The 18725-nt window shown below is 33.9% G+C and overlaps 1 protein-coding gene across 1 annotated transcript in view; it reads left to right on the top strand.

Moving 5' to 3' along the window:
• Nucleotides 1-18725, top strand: part of BCAS3 (BCAS3 microtubule associated cell migration factor) — a 957541-nt gene that overhangs the window by 495622 nt on the left and 443194 nt on the right. The window contains exon 18 of the mRNA XM_056814655.1: nt 9436-9480. Within this exon, the coding sequence (XP_056670633.1) occupies nt 9436-9480 (45 nt within the window). The remainder of the gene's footprint in view (nt 1-9435; nt 9481-18725) is intronic.

An 18725-nucleotide genomic window follows, 5' to 3' on the forward strand; every position in this document is an offset into this window, starting at 1 on the left:
TAATAGTTTATGTCCATATGTCTACCTATAAAATCTCACTTAATTCTTATAGCATTTCTGTGAGGCTGGAAGTGTAGGTATTATCAAATATTGTCAGAAAGCAATATGATTTGGTAGAGAATGTTTTGAACTCAAAGTTAAAGGTCTGTGTTCAAATAATAAATAGCTCTGCCAGTTACTAGCTATGTCATGGTGATAGTCTTTGAATTTTACATTCTTTCTGTGTATAATATGAACAATAATTCTTTCACTGAATATCTGATAGGGCTTGTGTAGAAAGTGTTGGTAAAATGCTGTTAATAATGAATATGCTGTTAAGAAAAATGAATGTGCTGTTGTGGAAAAAGTGTTGGACTTGGAGTCAAAGATCTGAGTTCATTATCACTTCAGATACTTAGTAGTTATACACCAACTCTTTTTTGTTCCCCCAGTTCTCAACTGTAGATAATAAGGATATTCCCTGTCTCATAGTGTTGTTGTGAGTAAAACACTATATAATTGGGAACTAGAATTATTCCCATTTCACAGGAGAAAAAACTAAAGTTATGGGAAGGAAATTGAAGTTATGAGAAGGATGTGGGGAAGCAACCTTCTTTGAGTTTCATCTCTAGTTGCTGTTGTGTTAGCTAGAAATGAGAGCTGAATATTAAGTAGCCTTTTTGTCAGTATGCCTAATAGTGTTTCATATGGCCCTCCTACATTCTGAAGCACAGATAGTTGTTGGTCTTACTTTAAACTTTACTTCTGGTTCTTAGATCTCTGTAAGCGAAGAACAGAAATCCCAACTTAACCTACTTGGTTAAGTAGAATTATAATAGATCAAGTAGAATTTGAGTACAAGAGGTAATTGACCTGTTATCCCCAAAGCCATATAATAATCATAAGTAGAAAAAAATGAAGTTCATCCCATGTTTTAGAAATCTACTGAACAGATAACTTCAGTCAAATGTATTATCAAATCATTTGAACTTTACATTCCTTAATTCATTTTATATTTGTGGTTTTGTAGACAGGAGAAATATCATTTTTTACTATAAATCATCATTTGATTACTTCTTCTCTTTCTCACTTCTAATAAGAATAGTTGCTTCATACCTTTAAGGTTTGTAAAATGAGAAGGATTTTATCTCTCTACTTGTATGAAGTTGGATCTTTCCCTACAAAACATTAATTCCTCAAGTTATGAACCTGGAGGCAAAAAATAGAGCAGAGTCCATAATTCCAAAATCAAACAAAATAACCAAATATACCTATATATTTTTAGTGAACAAGGAACAGAGGAATGTTTCCATTATATCAGGTTGCAATGCCAACCCCCTCTGACCCTGTATAGATGTATAGATTTAGAGTGGAAAGGAATATCAGAGGGCTTCTTGTCCAAATTTTAAATTTTACAAATTAGGAAATTGAAATGATCTTACCTTTCTAAGTGATCTGAGAGACTACTGGGTATACTTGAAGTATACCCAGAATAGTATACCCAGAATATACTTGCTCAAAATCCCATATTTATTTAGTGGCAGAGCTTATATTAGAAACTAAGACTAATGCCAAAGCCACCATCCTTTCCTCTGTACTCTTGCTATCTTATTCTGTTCATTCTTTCCTAATCTTTCTATTTCTAAAACCTTTATTTCTTTATTTTACCTTTATAATTCTTATCCAAGTCAAGTCTCCAATGCCACTATTAATTTTCATTCATAACTGTCACTTAGCTGACTTACTAATTTTGAAATGCGATGTCCATACTAATAATCATTTGGTGATATAGCTCTCGGTATTGGCCTCTGGGTCTGTTTTTCTTTTTTTTTTTAAACCTTAACTTCTGTCTTAGAATAGATTACTAAATATTAGTTCCAAGGTAGAAGAGCAGGAGGGGCTAGGCAACTGGTGTTAAGTGACTTTCCCCAGGTCACACAGAAAATATCCAAGGGTGACTTTGAACCCAATATCTCCCATCTCTGGGCTGCCTCACTGAGCCATCTAGCTGCCCCTTGGGAGTTTTAATACTGTGACTAAATATAGGAGACTTTATCTTTGCTCTTCACTTCCTGGATTTATGTTTGCTTCCATGCAACTTCTGATTGTAGTTTTTTCTTGAATATTCATCAAGAACTACTTAACCCTGCTTGGGAAGATAATGTACAGATAACTCACCTGTAGACTTCTGGAATCCATGAATAGGGCTTCCAGTCAGCTGACAATTCCACTGTGGGGAAATAAAGACCATTGAATTGATGTCAGACTTAGATTATATGATGAGCTATATTAACAAAGCTGTAATTTCCAAGAATTGCCTGGGAACCAAGAAGCTTGCCACTTTTAAAATGGCCAACTCAAGACAAAAGCCTTAATGTAAACCTCCAAGGGGCAAAACATGTGCTTAACCTACTTAACATCTGCCTTCTGAATTATGGAAATGAATATTCCTGAAAAGAGTTGTTGTAACATTTAGATGGGACAGGGACCATCTTTCTCACTTTGAGTCATACAGGAGATCAGTAGTATTACAAATGGCAAAAGACAGATGTATTTTACACCTTTGTGGTCAGTACCTCTAAGTGGTGCTCTAAGGATACAGGGCTACCTTTGGTAGCAGCAGTACCTAGACCATATAGATGAAGGCAAAAAGTAGTTCTCAACATCATCTAGCTCTAACAGCCACTCTATATTGGCCCTTCTGATTGATTTTGCTTTCTCTGAATTGGCCATTTGTAGAGACCAATATATACTCTTCTATGAGACACGAATTCAAATGGTCCCCCTTACCTATGAATGGTAAGAAAAGAATTGAAAGGTACCTGTTCTCCACTTTAGAACTTTTTTCCCATCTTTTGTTGGGAATTATTAAGTAAGAATTCACAAATACTTGCCTTAAATATGTGTATAAAACAAGTAACAAGAAAAACATGAATTAATTATTTTGGTTATTTTTTTTAAGTAAGTGATTTTTTATGGTACTACTTTCATTATGGTGCTCAATTTTATCTTGGAAAATCTAAATCCCCTGGGATCAGAGAGTTCTAGACATTAGAAAAGTGGTAATTGACTCATATGAATTTAAATATGCAAAAATTCAGAGAATTTTTATTTTTGTATCTTCATCATTATAACATTTACATTATCTTCAAGGTGCAAAATATTCAATAATCAAGAGTTCAGAGAAATTTCTGTAATTGTCCACATAGTATATTGTATTGTCGTGGATAGAGAAAAAATTGTATATAGCAAGACCCCTGAGTACAAGTCCTACATTTGCCACTCAATGGCTGTTTACCTTGGACAACTTAACCTCTAAATTTTCTTGCCAATTCTAAAATACTCAATTTCAAAAACTGCATTTGTAGAAGGAGTTCCTTCATTTGTGAGTTTACTATGTCAACGAACTCATGGGTCTAGATTTTATTTCTATCACTTTCCTTATTGGCTTTACATTTTTAGAATTAAACATGAAAAATTTCTCCTTTTCTCTCCATTCATGAGTTGCCTTTCCCTTGAATACAGCAAATTGCACTTTCTCTGCTTCACAGAGAAAATGAAGTCCTAGTCTTGTCTTGGAGCATGTAAGGAGGAGAGAACATTAAGAACTTCATTTTTTCCCTTCAACATCTCCACAGGTCTTTAATTCCAGACTCTCTTTGCTACATTCTTAGGCTGTTTAAGTAATGCTTCTTACTTATCCATCGGTTGATGGAAATAATGAAACCTAAACAAGTGCTGTAGGTAAGATTTCCTGATCTAAAAAAGCAAGGATAATTATTATCATTTGGAGGTGGGAATTAGACCTTTGTAGAAGACATATTAACAATTTCAGGCCAGTAGGCCCATCTTTGCTTACCTGGAAATTTTATCTTGGCCTGAAACCAAAATCTTAGAAATAGTTAATGATAGTTGTTTAGTGGTAAGATTTCTGAAATGATCTATCTTGCATAATAATGGTAGAGGGAAATTGCATCTTCCTCATCCCATTGCCAGTGTTTTGAGTCAGTGTGTCAAATCATAACCAATATATTCATTTTTATTAAAATTCCAGAATATGGATATGTTTGCATGTATTAATATATACTAGGGTTTGGTTTTCCAACTTCTTTGAGCTAAACTTAAATATAATGTACATTAAACACTGTCAATAATATATTTTAGCCTGCTGCAATCCTGGGGACCTTCTTGGATGAAGTCCACTATTATACTAAATGTCAGCAGGTATTACTTTCTATCACAAAGTTAGGTCTGATCTTTTCAAGTTAAATTAGTCAGCTGTAAGTGAATATCTGGCATATTACTAACTCAGTACCAATTATTATATAGTATTATATGAGCTTTTAAAACATCTGGTACTATTCTGGCTGGTGCTGAGTTCTTATATTGGCAATTAGTGAAATTTAGTTTTAGCACAATATTAAGCCCTGACTAAGGTTTTCTTTTTAAGTCTGCATCAGACTTAAATTTTATCTTATTATATCCCTTTTTAATATACCAGCAAGTACTTTTCCCCTTCATTTTATTTTAATAACAAATTTCCACATAAGTTTTCCAAAGTTATGTGATTCATTTTGTCTTCCCTCTCTTTTTCCCTCCTCCCTCCCAAAGTTGACAAGAAATTCAGCCTGGGTTATACATGTATTATCAAGCAAAACACATTTCCATATTACTCATTTTTGTAGGTGAATAATCTTATAAAACCCAAACCCCATATCATATACCCAAATAGTCAAGTGGTAAATAGTGTTATAATCTGCATTTATACTCTAATAGATCTTTTTCCAGAGGTGGATAGCATTCTTTTTTCATTAAGTCCCTCAAAATTGTCCTGGATTATTGTATTCTTGTTAGTTATTGTAATCTTGTTAGTAGCAAAGTCTATTACATTTTATCACTCTATATTATTTGTTACTGTGTATAATGTTCTGGTTCTGCTCATTTCACTCTGCATTAGATCACATGGGTCTTTCCAGTTCTTTCTGAAATCATCCCATTCATCATTCCTTATAGTACAATAGTATTTCATCACCATCATATACCACATTTTGTTCAGCCATTCCCTAATTGAGGGACATGCCTTCAGATTTCAATTTTTTGTCACGACAAAAAGAACAGCTATAAATATATTTGTACAAACAGGTCCTTTCCCATGTTATTTTATATCTTTGGTACACAGACCTAGCAGTGGTATTGCTGCATCAGAATGTAGGTATTCGGAAGCAGCTGGGTGGCTCAATGGATTGAGATTCAGGCTTAGAGACAGGAGGTCCTGAGGTCAAAACTGATCTCAGGTACCTCCTTGCTGTGTGATCCTAAGCAAATTGCCTAGCCCTTACCACTTTTCTGCCTTGGAGCTAATACAGAGTGTTGACTCCAAGGTAGAAGGTAAGGGTTTAAAAAAAAAAGTACGTATTCTTTAATAGTTCTTTGGGCATAATTTTAAATTGCCCTCTGGAAAGGTCAAATCAATTCACAACTCCACCAACCATGCATTAGTGTCCCCATTTTGCCATATTCCCTCCAACATTTTTTATTTTCCCTTACTGTCATATAAGCCAATCTGATAGGTATAAAGTGGCACTTTTTTATTTTAATTTGCATTTCTATAATTAAGAGGAGGGAAGGAAGGAAGGGAGGGAGGGAGGCAAGGAGGGAGAGTGGGAGGGAGAGAAGGGAAAGAGGAAGGAAGGAAGGAAGGAAGGAAGGAAGGAAGGAAGGAAGGAAGGAAGGAAGGAAGGAAGGAAGGAAGGAAGGAAGGAAGGAAGGAAGGAAGGAAGGAAGGAAGGAAGGAAGGAAGGAAGGAAGGAAGGAAGGAAGGAAGGAAGGAAGGAAGGAAGGAAGGAAGGAAGGAAGGAAGGAAGGAAGGAAGGAAGGAAGGAAGGAAGGAAGGAAGGAAGGAAGGAAGGAAGGAAGGAAATGTCTTTATTTGAAACTTAATCCATCACAGGCATTATAGTTCTGGAGTTCATCTGTAAAGAAATATGAGCAACTTTAGTTTTCATTATTTTTAACAAAGTAATCTACAGTTTTTCTTTAGAAACTTAACTCCCCATAATATTTATACATGGTCATTTCCATCAAGTGACATGGCCTAATTTCTAAGACATCATTATCAATATTTTAAATATTCTGTATCTCTCACCAAAGTTTGAGTTTTAGTCTCCATTTAAACTATTTTTCTTTCAGCAAAGATGACTGCTATTGTTGTTTTAATCACTTGGTGTCCTGAACCTGGTACCACGTAGAGAATTAGTCTCTTTTCTAACATTTGACTATTTTTTCCTATTGCCTATAGTATTTGCCTTATTCTCTCTTAGTATGACCGATTTGGTGCTATGTCCATTCTGGTATTCATATACACAAATGCAACCTGTCCTTAAAAGGCATTAGGATTTGGTATAGTCCTATCAGTCAGAGTACCTGAAACTAGCTGAAAAATTTGTAAACCTGTCTTCAAGACATTTTTCCATGCCTTATACATGGTTCCAAAACAAAGAGCCACATCTTAAATTCTGGATCTCTTGGTATCATTCTGCACAGCATGCCCCAGTCTTTCTAATCTCAGAATTCAGTTAGAGCAGACATGCACTTTTCTTTCTATGCATAAAGTGATTAATCTTTATTGAAGAGGACTCCTAAACCCCTATTTAAGAACAAATACCCATTTGATACTAATATGCTAGTCCTCAAAATCTGGGAATTACTTTGGTTTGAGTTGCTAGTTGCCTGTATTATATCATATTGAGTCTCCCACCCTTGTGTGAAAGTGCAGCTGGTTTGCTATTTGACAAACCAAATAGGACAGCTGGATCTTGGGCTTGTCCTTTGTGACTTTAGATTTTCATTCTTTTGCAGATTCCCCTCCCCCTCTCCCCCATGCAAGAAGATGTATCACCAACATTTCAGAAGAACAGCTGACACTTCCTACAGAAAGTCAGTAAATACATCAGTTACACACAGCTCTTTGGAGTTCAACAGGTCTCCTTTTACATGCTTATGGCAGTGGTCCATGTTTACTGGGAGGGAAGAAAAGGTAATATATACCATGTTCAAGGAATGTGTACTCCTTTACCCTCTCCCTTTCCTAGGGTCATGTGAGCATTTATGTTCTTTATCAGAAAGGGATAATATTAAAGGGATGATAAAACATGAGGCTGTTTGAGTTTCATTTCCTTTGTTTTATATAACCATGTCCACCCTAAGAAAAAGTAGATCCCAGATATTATCACTCCTCTGTTTATCTCAGTTTATTATGTACTAATGTATTGGAATATTCATATTACATTTTTGGACTATTATGGGAAAGAGTAGATATAGGAGTTCGAACATTGATGATATATATTCCTACCTAACAAGAAACTAGGAAGTGAGTGTACTTGTGTATGTGTGTATTAAGTATATGTATTGCATATATATTTTTCATGGAAATATAACAGTGAATTTTGAGGAATTCTGACACTGTATAATTGTCAGCTGTTCCTTTAAAATGTTGACTTCATTGTCTTTTATTGGTACCAAAACATCAAAAATATGAAATCACAAAGGATAATTCAGAGATCCAGATGTCATCTTCTTTGGTTCATCTTATTATAAAAGCTTTAATTTGGTATTAGTCTGAGATGTGTAATTTGGGGATAGGATGGTGGGATGGATATGGTGAGCTTTAACCAAAAATGGACGTCAGCTTAAGCAACTCAAAACAGAGAGGCTCCCGGATTTCAAGAGCTGGCATGTTTCCATTGCTTTGATCAGAGAACCCAATAAGATGTGACCTCCTCAGTGATTAGAGAAGTATATATCCCTCTGTCCTGATGAGATGCAATGCAGTATGGAAGGGTAATTTCCTTCCAGGACTGCCTAGTCCTGAAGTTAAAACTTTGATTTGGAATTAGTGATCAGACAAGGGAAAAATGGCTTTAGCCATTCATTCTGAAAATAGCAATGCTTTCTGTCCACTTGAACCCTTTAGTTGGGGACAGGCTCTAGATGATGATCTACTTTTTACTTTTACACTCTCCATTGCATTAAGGATATTTAATGTAAGTTTTATATATATATAATGTAATGTTCTATAAGTCTGAGATCCTTTAGATCTGGGACTCCAATGTTTTAGTTAACTTGCATACTTTTGTGGTTTACAGAATAGTTAGCATAGTACCTAAGGCATTCTTGTTGAATGACTGTACTAATGAATTATGAAAAATAGCATCTTTCACTTGTAATTGTCTCCTGATTATCTAAATATTAAGTGCTATATGTTTGTATCAAGAACATCTAGGGATTTTCTGTTTTTAATTAGTTATAGCTACTCTTTTCCCGCTTAGTCTTTAATTTTATGTTTATTATCTATGCCCTTTTCTTGGTGTTTTCTGTGATCAAATCTTATCTTCCTGCCACTATGATTGTTACTCTATGTTATGGCAATATTTTAATATATTTTCTCTTTCTATCTAAGTTTTCAACAAAGCAACAAGAGACCAACTGTAACTAACAGAAATATTGGAAAAGAATTTTGATAGAAGTTTAGCGACTCTTTTACACCTAGGTTTCATAATATTCACACCCTCCCCCACACTTTTCAAATGCCATTTTGTTTAAATGACATTGATCTGTGGAGTTTTGATGTAATTAAATTATATATTTTTATGTATAAGAATTGCTTTGTGTTTTGCTGTTATTAGGATATTTTGTAATAGAAATGTATGTTAGGTTTAGTGCTGCATTTGATTTTGTATCCTAAGTTGCACTTAAAACATTTGACTATAGTTTTATTTTACTGTTTTCCAAGTCAAGTCCATAGAGGATTAGTGGTAGGAAGTAAATGTCTTCCAACACTATTAAGCTGCATACTAATTTCCTGGAATGCAACCAAAATAACAGGGACAGAAAGTCATACCAAAACCTCATTACTGTACCTTATATTTGTCCCATCTGCCCAGCAGTGTCCTCTTTTATTTGTTATCAACATGTGACATTCAATGGAAAGTTTTGTGATTTTGGGGGCAGTTTAGAATTGCAACTAAAGAATAACAAGATACAGGTCATTCATTATGATTACAAATTTGTTATTTAGCTATCGTTAGTAAGTTTTAAATATTTCATGATGCATATCCACATATCTATTGCTATTGACATTGCTACTGTTTCTCCATCTGATTATTATATTTAAATTGAATATTGTTTGAAGGGCCCTCAGCTATGGATTTCACTTGGCTTTATCTTGGGAGTCCTTTATGGGTCCTCAAGAAAAGGAGGAAAAGTAGAACATTCTGAGACTTTTTGACTGCATGAAATCCATAGATAGTGTTGGAATATTGGCAAGGGCTTTACAAACAATTAACTTATTTGGACATTTTTATATTTAATCCTTAATGGCATGATGTACACTGTACTTGTTAATGTTAATGAATTCTCATCTAATTTTTGTGCATTTTCCCCCCTTTTTACATGAAGGCCTTATCTGTTTGGAGCGGGGTGTTTTTCCATAAAAGCTCCATGGTGAGTCCCAGTTCAATCCCCGCATGCCTAATTCATTTGCTGTACTCACAGAAAGTAACCTTGTTTTGTAGCTTTGTTTTCAACTGCATGGGCTGATTCACAGCTGGAAGCACTGCAAACTTATTTGTTTTTAGGTGGGGAGATGACTGTTGACATTCAAGCTTTTGAAAAGCAACTTTTCTGAATCCTACTTATGTGTAGAAAAAACATCTTCATATGCTTGCTTTAAAAAGAAAAAAATTATAGCAAAGCCTCCTGTTATTATTCTTGTGTGTGGGGTTGACCTTTCCTTACTGTGGTGGAAGCTATCTCACACATCATAATGGATGCAGAGAAGAGATGTGAGATTCTGGATTTGTTGTGTGACCATATTTGTAGTGAGGTTACAAAGCAATATAGAGGTTTTGCTGAATTTTCTTTGGTTCAGCCTATAAAAGTATTTCTGTTTTGAGGAATTTTAGATATTGGTAAAAGATAAATTAAAATTAAATAAGGCTCCAAGGGGGAAAAGAGAAAACATTGAAAAATTAAAAATAATTCCTGTTTATAATATATTGAACAAAGTGCAAGTCATCCTTTTATATGAAGATCTGAAATAAACAATATGGAGAACTTATATTTACCATTTTTCCATAAATGAAACGTTGTCATTTTATATCTGTACAGATTTTTAATTGCCCTATTAATTTTTTAAAGAACTAGAGTCACATGGAAGAGTTATACACCAATCAAATGGACTTTTAGGATAGTTATTTTAAAAATATATTTAAAAACTGCTAATAGGAATCTTCCCCATCTCTTATGGGACCAAAATTAACTCCTAAATCTGTATTCCTAAGATAAGAGAAGTTTAAGTGTTTTGCTAAGATAACCTCTAATTCAATAGGAACATATTTAAGGAGTTAAATGTTACAAATTTTTTACCTAATATCAAAGAAGCCTTGAAACATATAACAATGAAAATGGAATTTTCCTCTCAACTAAGTAGTTATAAATGGGATATGTAAAGTAAAAGCAATTTTAATAATTTTTAAAGGCATAGAGTTAATTGTGAAATTATAGCTCTCAGGCTAGATTAAGGATAACAAGAATGATATGAGTTGAATAAAATCCCTTGAATGATTTAAATTAATATATTAATATTCTTAAGTATCATCATTCAGTTTCTCTAGAACCTATTACACATATGCCTTCACATTGTAACTTCTAGTGAGACTTGGCCCTGAAAAACCAAACTGAACCAAACCAAACCAAAAACACCCTCACATGCACAGTAATAAGCATTAGCTTTCAGAAAAGAACTTGGAATTTAAATTGATCTTAGAAGGAGTAACTTCAACTAAAAAGAAAGAAAAATGTCATAGAAATATGGATGGAGAAGCAAATGTTGTGTGAAATAAGAAAGGACCGTTCGATCCAAAACTTGTGGCTCTTCGAACTTAAACAAAGGCACTTGTCAACCAGAAATGATTTTGGATTGAAACAAGATTAAAAGAGCCAGATTAAAGAAAGGGATATATGAAATATAGGAGTCTTGTAAATCATTGCCTGTCTTTCAGAAGACTGCCTTGTGGTTTGTTTGATGCCATCGTTAGCACACGAGAAACTCGTTTTTACTCACTTATGCAGACTTGGAGAGAACAAAAAAAGCCCTCTTTAAAAAGTTTCTTTGCCTAGCGGTGCATGTTTTTTCCATTAAGCTTTTAATGAAACCTCAAATTATGGCAGCCAAATGAATATAGATTTGACAGCTTCTTACATGTTGTTTATAAGAGTTTCTTTGTTTTAATAATTTTTCCTTTTATTTTTGCTTTATTATTATTGATCATTCAGCTGGGAGAACATGTTTTTATTTACTAATCTGAAATAAAAAATATTCTAAACAAATTAATGCAAGGTACTTAATATGAGAGAAGTCCTCCATATAATATTACTGAAGGGCAGTTTCTTAAGATTCTCACAAACCAAAATGTAAATCTCATTCACTGCTTTCTAAGGAGTTACGGTGCAGAGAACATGGATGAAGTTATTCAAGGAAGTTTTGGCAATTTTTACTCCCTTCTTTCTGATTCTTGATTCATTTGCCATAAAATGAGCCAATTTTAGCATAGTTCCTTTGCCTGATGGTGAGTACAGTAGAAAACTTTGTTTTCTGAGAACACTAGTAAGTCCTCTTTGATTCATCAGTTCTGATTTCAGAAGAGTTAGCCTTTAAGTCAGTTTAGCTGCCCACTCTGAATTAGTTTGAAGTAACCACATTGAAGTGTAAAAAAGTAAATAGGAAAAAACTTTGGTTTTTTTAAAATGTAGATTTAAGAGGAAATAATGACTGACTTTTAATGATGATGATGATGATTTATTAATATTTAAGCTAATTTATAAATATTTTAAGGAGTGTCTACAGTGAGATTAGTGCTTTTTAAATTATTACTTAATTTGAATTCATTTTTAAAACTCTATTAAATATGCAAAATTTATTTTATGAAAATTTTTTGTGTTCATATGTTTACTCCTTTGTAAATGCAAATGCATTTACCCATTTGATGAAACTCTTGAAACATTGACTGTATTCAGCTTATTTGAAAGTCACAATATCCATTTAAAATAGTATATTTATATATATTAAACATTTGACTTGACAGCACAAAGGAAATATACCAATTTTAAATTGATTTTAAACCATCCTTAAATGAATATTTCATTTGTTAATAATGTTTTTTGCCAAGTGTAACAGTACCAAAGAGAACAAGCATTTTATTTTAGTTTTGTGACTCTAAATTTGTTTAATTCTACTTTGTTAAATAATGTGGATTGATTTCAGTTTTATAATATTTGTTTCCTTATTTTATATGATTTTCTTTTTTTGTTGTTGTTGACTATTAATGACAAAAAATTTAAGTTAATCAATGCTTCTTCTGAGTCTCTCAAACCTTCATTCGAGGGAAGGACATTGAATTATTGAACTTAGTTTGAGTATGTGCATTTTTTTTTACTTTAGCCATACTAATCAAATAAAACTTTAGGCTACCAGAATAATCTTTATGTCTATTTGGAGGAATTACATTATTATTATCCTATCTTTCTATAAGAAAACATTTTCAGTTTTCCTACTTACCTCATATTAAGTAAAACCAGGTAGGAAGGAACAAAACAGTGAGAGAGATTCCTACAAATTAACTTTGTTAAATCTTTTACATAAGAAATGAAAGGAAAATGGACTTGGGTATTTAACTAGAAGATAGTATACCAGTAGGGACATTTTAATCAGTATTTTCCCATGATTTTACAAAATAAGTCTTAAATATAGTGATTCATTTATTTTGGTGTTTTTAGAAAGGAAGTAGAAACGGTGCCTCCATCTTCTCTATTGACTTTGTGTTTGTGTTCATCTCAACAAGGGATAGAGGCTCTGGTCTCTTTCTGGTGTCATGCATGTACTTACTGGGCACATCCCATCCTGTGGCACACAGTAATTCTTACAGACTAAAAGAAAGTGCTTTCTATAATGTTAAAGCTCTTCTTGTTACAGACTTGAACATTTCCCCTTAAATATTTGCAGTTGAGTGTAGAGAGGAAAAAAACTCCACAGGAGAAGCTTAATATTAAAGTTTCCCTGATTAACTTCAAACTGTAAGAACTAACACTGTTATATTTAAATGATCAATTCAGTAATGCTAACACCTCCACAACTCCTTTTTAAATAAGAATCATTTTCATAGTTGCATGACCAGATAATATTCAAGGAACTCCAAAGTCTTTACTTCAAGCTTCATTTCCCTCTTTTCTTCTTTGCAAATAGCTTTTGTTCTGCCACCGTAATGTTTGGTAAATAAGGTTATTTACATTTGTGACTTTGATTGAAGTAGTAAATATTGATTTGGTGTATATATTTGGATTTGGCTCAGAAATTAAGCCAAACCTGCAGTTTGTTTTTTGCGAATGGAATAATTTATGAGGTACTGACAGGTTAAAGTCAGCAAAGAGCAGTAGTTTATAGTAAAAACAAGTCATTCACCACCTATGTTCATCATGATGTTTTAATCTCATTTATAAATTCAAAAAAGATGGGATAATCAGTACAATTGGTTTCTAACAACCTTTCCCAAAGTCTCATTTAGACAGGGACATTCTTTTCCCCATGTTCAATTTATTCATTATTGGGGAGGCTGAACATTGGCTAGAATAGAAGGAGTTTTGCATTAAGAGACAGACACCTCAAGTTTAGACGTTTTCTAATGGAAAGTATTTTATGTTGGAATTTGTGAAATTCTCTTTATAGGAAGAATGACACAAATTAGGAAAAAATGTTAAGATCAGGATAATTTTCCAAAGGAATGGTTCAAAAGACATTTAGCCATGCTAAATGGTTTAACTGCAAGTCATTTTATAGAGTTTCAGCTTTCTGTCTCTGAAAGATTATTTTAAAATGGCACTGGAAACAAACCCTCATCCATGATAGTGCCCTTGTCAAATGTTGGTTTAAAAACCCATTGCCCTCCTGAACCTTGCAGCTTCAAAAGTGTATTCTGAACTTTATAATTTCTAGACTGCCTTCTAGTTGATCCAAAAATACGGTGGAATTGTGTCAATATTTTTCTTTCTTTTCAGTGTTTTGTTTGACAACAATACAAGTCATCTCTGCCTTATACATTGTGACTCTTTCCCTTGCTTCTCCTTTCCTGGGATATTCCTGCTTTGCTGAAGTAAATTTCCCATGTAGTTATGATTATGAGAACTTAATTAAATCATCTTTTTCTACTAGTGTTCCATACACCCATTCCCCAGCTGTTTTGTGAGGCTGGCAGCAAGCAGTTTTCAGGGATCATCTGTTGAACACTGATGATATCTGTCAATATAAAGAAATACTGAAATAAATACTAATAGTTATTGATGTACCTTTAAGCTTCTCCTTTAATCTCTGTAGGAGCCAGTAAGCATCTATAAGTGATAATTGTATTGATGGGGGGTGGGGGTGGGGGGGAATAAAAGTGGTCGTGTTGTTGTATATGTGAAAACTAGAAAAGTGCAAAGTGTTAGAAATTCTGGAGAGTTCAGTTATTAGTGTCACTTGATTAAGCTCCAAAACACTAATAAATTCACATATTGTATTTTTTAGGGACTAGATTGCTGCTCTTTTATATTACCTGCCAATCACATTTATGCTCTTAATATTAATGTTTCTCTCTAGAAAAGTGGCCATTGGTTTTTCCAAATTTTTACTTCAGATCAGCTTATTATGCAGATTTTTGATAAACCATGCTATTCTGGTGGTGCATTTTCTCTTGTTTCTCTGTGCTGGTTTAACCACTTGGCAGGTGTCCTGCAACCGTGGTAAGAAAATGAGTTGCTAAGTTGTTAACTAGCCTCCACATTTCACTTAAACCATTTTCTCCCAAATTCACACCCCTCTGCTTACCCTTCTAAGTGATTCTTTGATCCCCTTTTTGTGAAGCACCTCCATATGGTTGTTTTCCAGGGATTGGGGTATTTCTAATATAGAAAACTGCCCTTCATGTATACCCTATATATATATACACACACATACATATATACATATGTATATATATATGTACATATATATATGCATTTATAAGTAATTAGCAGAAATTGCTGTAGTTGTCACTATCTTTTCTCCCCTAATAATAAGTTATATTTAGGTTTCTTTTTCCCATCTCACAAAACAAAATAGAAATTTTAAGGGCTCTTATGGCGGCACATGTTTTAATAGCTTTATTTTAGTTAACTCTATACATTAATAATAACAATAACTCCCATTTTCATAATATTCTAAAAATCTCCAAGTATGACAACCATTTGTAATAGTTAGTTTGTTCAGTTGTGTTCTTCAGTCATTTCAGTTGAAGACCGCCCCTTTGAGGTCTTCTTGACAAAGATACTGGAGTGATTTGCCATTTCTTCTCCAGCTCATTTTCCAAATGAGGAAATCGAGGCAAACAAGGTTAATTAACTTGGCCAGGGTCACATAGCTAGTAAATGTCTGAGGCTAAATTTGAACTCAGTTCTTCCTAATTCCCAGCATGGCATTCTATCCACTGTGCCACCTATAAAATCTAAAATTATATCTCAAATAATAAAAACATTATATTTTAAAGGTTTATTAAATGATCATTAGAAATCAAGGAATAAAGAAAATACAAAATAAAGACCACGTGCCCATGGCGGATCAGCCAGTTCATAGCTACCCTAAGTAATAGTTATAGTCTTTGCTAATATCTGTATTTACAGATGGGAAAAATGAAGCTCAGAGAAATGAAGTAGTTTGCCAATGGTCATCCAACAAGTATGGACACCAGGTTTTGTTGATTTTATCATGGATACTTGAGAAGAGCCCAAATTGTTGAAACAGGATAGTCAGTACTAGTCAGGTCAGTGTGTGGAGTAGGTAGCAGACCCCTCCCTCTTTAGAATATGTGGTTTGCTATTTCTGCTACTGACATTGCCTCAATAATTCACCTCTAATGGGGTATCAGATAGGATTATCAAGACAAAATGTAGAATTTAGAACTTTTAAAGTGATAGTTGAATTGATTGTAAAGAATTTGGGGGAAAAAGTGGGATTGGGTCTCTCAACTGACTGGCACATTTCTAAAGAACATTCATACTTCTAAGCTTAAGTAGTGAGTCCCCCCTTATTAAAGATCTCCTCCACAGATCCATGAAAGTATCCAGGTGTCAAAGTAGCTGATGTGTTCATATTTGTATCCCTTATAATAGAATGTGAATTCCTTAATGGTTGTATTTCATTCTTTGTACCTCTTCCCAATTCCTTCACCTCAGTTTGCACTATTTGTATGTGTATTTATATGATTTAATAAATGCTTGAATTCAACAAAGAATTCCCAATCATACTCTCTATTATATAGAGTTATAGAATTCCAGAATGAGAATTTATAGTACCTGTGTACTAGCCCTTTCTACCATTATGAATTTTCTCAATAGCCTTTTTAATCATAATCTTCCAAACTATGGGAAGAGCTCTAGTCACAGAATTCAGATCTTTCACATCAGTGTATTTACAGTTTTATTTGGGGGTTTTGGTTTTGTATGAGTGTGCTCTTACAACAATGACCAATATGGAAGTGTATTTTACAAGATAATAAAAATAGAATGACTCAGCTTGAGGCATTGCTTTACAGTTAGAAAGCCCTCTTCTGTTATCCTTGAGTGGTATATTGTATAATATAATTATGCCTGCCTTATAGTTGAGGAAACTTAACCAGTATTAGTAAACAAATAAGTTTACAAATTGGAGTTCCGGCATAATCCCCCTAGACTATACTCCTTTACTGATAAATTTTACCCCATTCCATATATGAGGAAGCTGTCATTGAGGTACAGTCTTCAATATTATCTAGAGTGCTTCAATAGAAATTGCAATGCATTTTATTTTAGAGTCTAAGACTTGGGTTCAAATTTCAGCTTTGCTTACTGTACTACCCTGTGACCTTTGGCAAATCTCTCAGTATCAGTTTCATTATCCACAAAATGACAATTCTGGTGTAGGTGACCTCTAAGTCCTTTTCTGGTTCTAAATCTATTTCCCGTTTCTTTCTAATCCCACCACATATTCCAGGTAATCATATTCTTAATCATGTGGCTCTGTGTTAGTTCAGGTGTATTGGAGACTAGAACTGACTTTCTAAGTATAGGTTTAATTTTGGTTTTAGAGTTATCTTAAGCCAATTTGAGACAACTAGCAAAATGGAAATAGGAAAGAATTCTCTCAGTGAACACTCAAGAACATGTTCCTCTTGCAGGGTTAAATATTTCAAAAAGGAAAGTGTCCAGCAAGCTGTGAAAACTAGCCTTGTGCTCATCTTCCAAATGTTTTCTCCCATTTTTTATGTTTACTAGATTGTCACTTTACTCAGAACAAGACTTAACAAAAATCTCTTTGCACTTCCCACAACAGAAGTGATTTAGAAGTAGGGGTGGAATGACTCATACATTTGATTTATCTAAAGGGAGACCATGCTAGCAAAAGAAACCTACCATTATGGTGTAGTGGACTTGAGACCAATTCTACCTGAGTAATTTACTACCTGGGAAACCTTGGGTAAAACTTCTTTTACCTGTCTAGGTCTCAAATTTCTACAGTTGCAAAAGGAGAGTATTGGATTAGATGATCTCTGAAGGCTCTCCTAGCTCTGATATTTTCTGATGCTTAATACTATGATCTTGAAAACATTTCAGATAGTGTTAAGATCTGAGAAGATGGGATTACTTCAAAGATGGCTCTGGTTCATAGGAAATGGGTCCAAGTTCTACAAGCTATACAAAAAAGAGTGAGAGCTGAGAAAGGAGAAAGAGAGGTTCTATTAGTATCTCTATTTTACAAATAAGGAAACTGAGATTGAAAGAGGTTTAGTGACTTCTGCAAGATTCTACTGGAATCTTGTCTGTGGAAGGATTTGCTGACTCAGACTCCAACACTTTATCACCTACACTACTTCCCTCCCAATAAGAATGATATCTCTGATGATTACATAAAATTATATAAAATAAATAACCCAAGGGGTGAAACCACATGAATATAAACAAAATCAGTGATAAAAAATGTTAAAGAGATGTAAGAGTTTTAGAAAAGAGAAGAGGATCTCCTGCTAAGACAATTTGTCAGGTAAATAAGTGAGCCTTTATTTGGGGAAAGTTTGGATAATGAAAAAGAAAAAAAATATATATATATATAGTAGAGATAATTAGACTAAGGCAAAGCATTGTTCTTTATTTATCCACAAACCCTATAGGAAGCAAAAAAGGATTTTGTTTGGGTGCTTTAGTCAGCCAAAAGCCTTCAGCCTTTACCTCAATCTTTCACCACTCTGTTCCCTGACCAGCAACAGACACATCATTTTCTAAGGAACAAGGAAGGAAAAATAAATACCAAATAGGAAGACCAGCAAATGTAATTGCATATCATTAGATCTACTACATGCACATTGTCTCTGGCATTTTGAATGAAAGCATTTTTGGGGTTTCATTCTGTGCATTCTGGTTATTTTGGTACTCAGTATTATGGGTATATGTGTTGTCTTCATTCTCTTCTCTCTCTCACATATTGCCAACCCCACATCCTGTATTTCCAACTTGAAAACTGAAATTGAGTGATGAAGGATTTTTTTGTTATTGTGAGAGGTTTGTGATGGCTTTACTTTTCCATCATAATATCCACAGGGAAGGTGGCATTGAACTGAAATGAACTGAATTGGATCTGTCCTAGTATA

Source organism: Monodelphis domestica, chromosome 2 (genome assembly GCF_027887165.1).
Source record: "Monodelphis domestica isolate mMonDom1 chromosome 2, mMonDom1.pri, whole genome shotgun sequence".
Taxonomy (NCBI): domain Eukaryota; kingdom Metazoa; phylum Chordata; class Mammalia; order Didelphimorphia; family Didelphidae; genus Monodelphis; species Monodelphis domestica.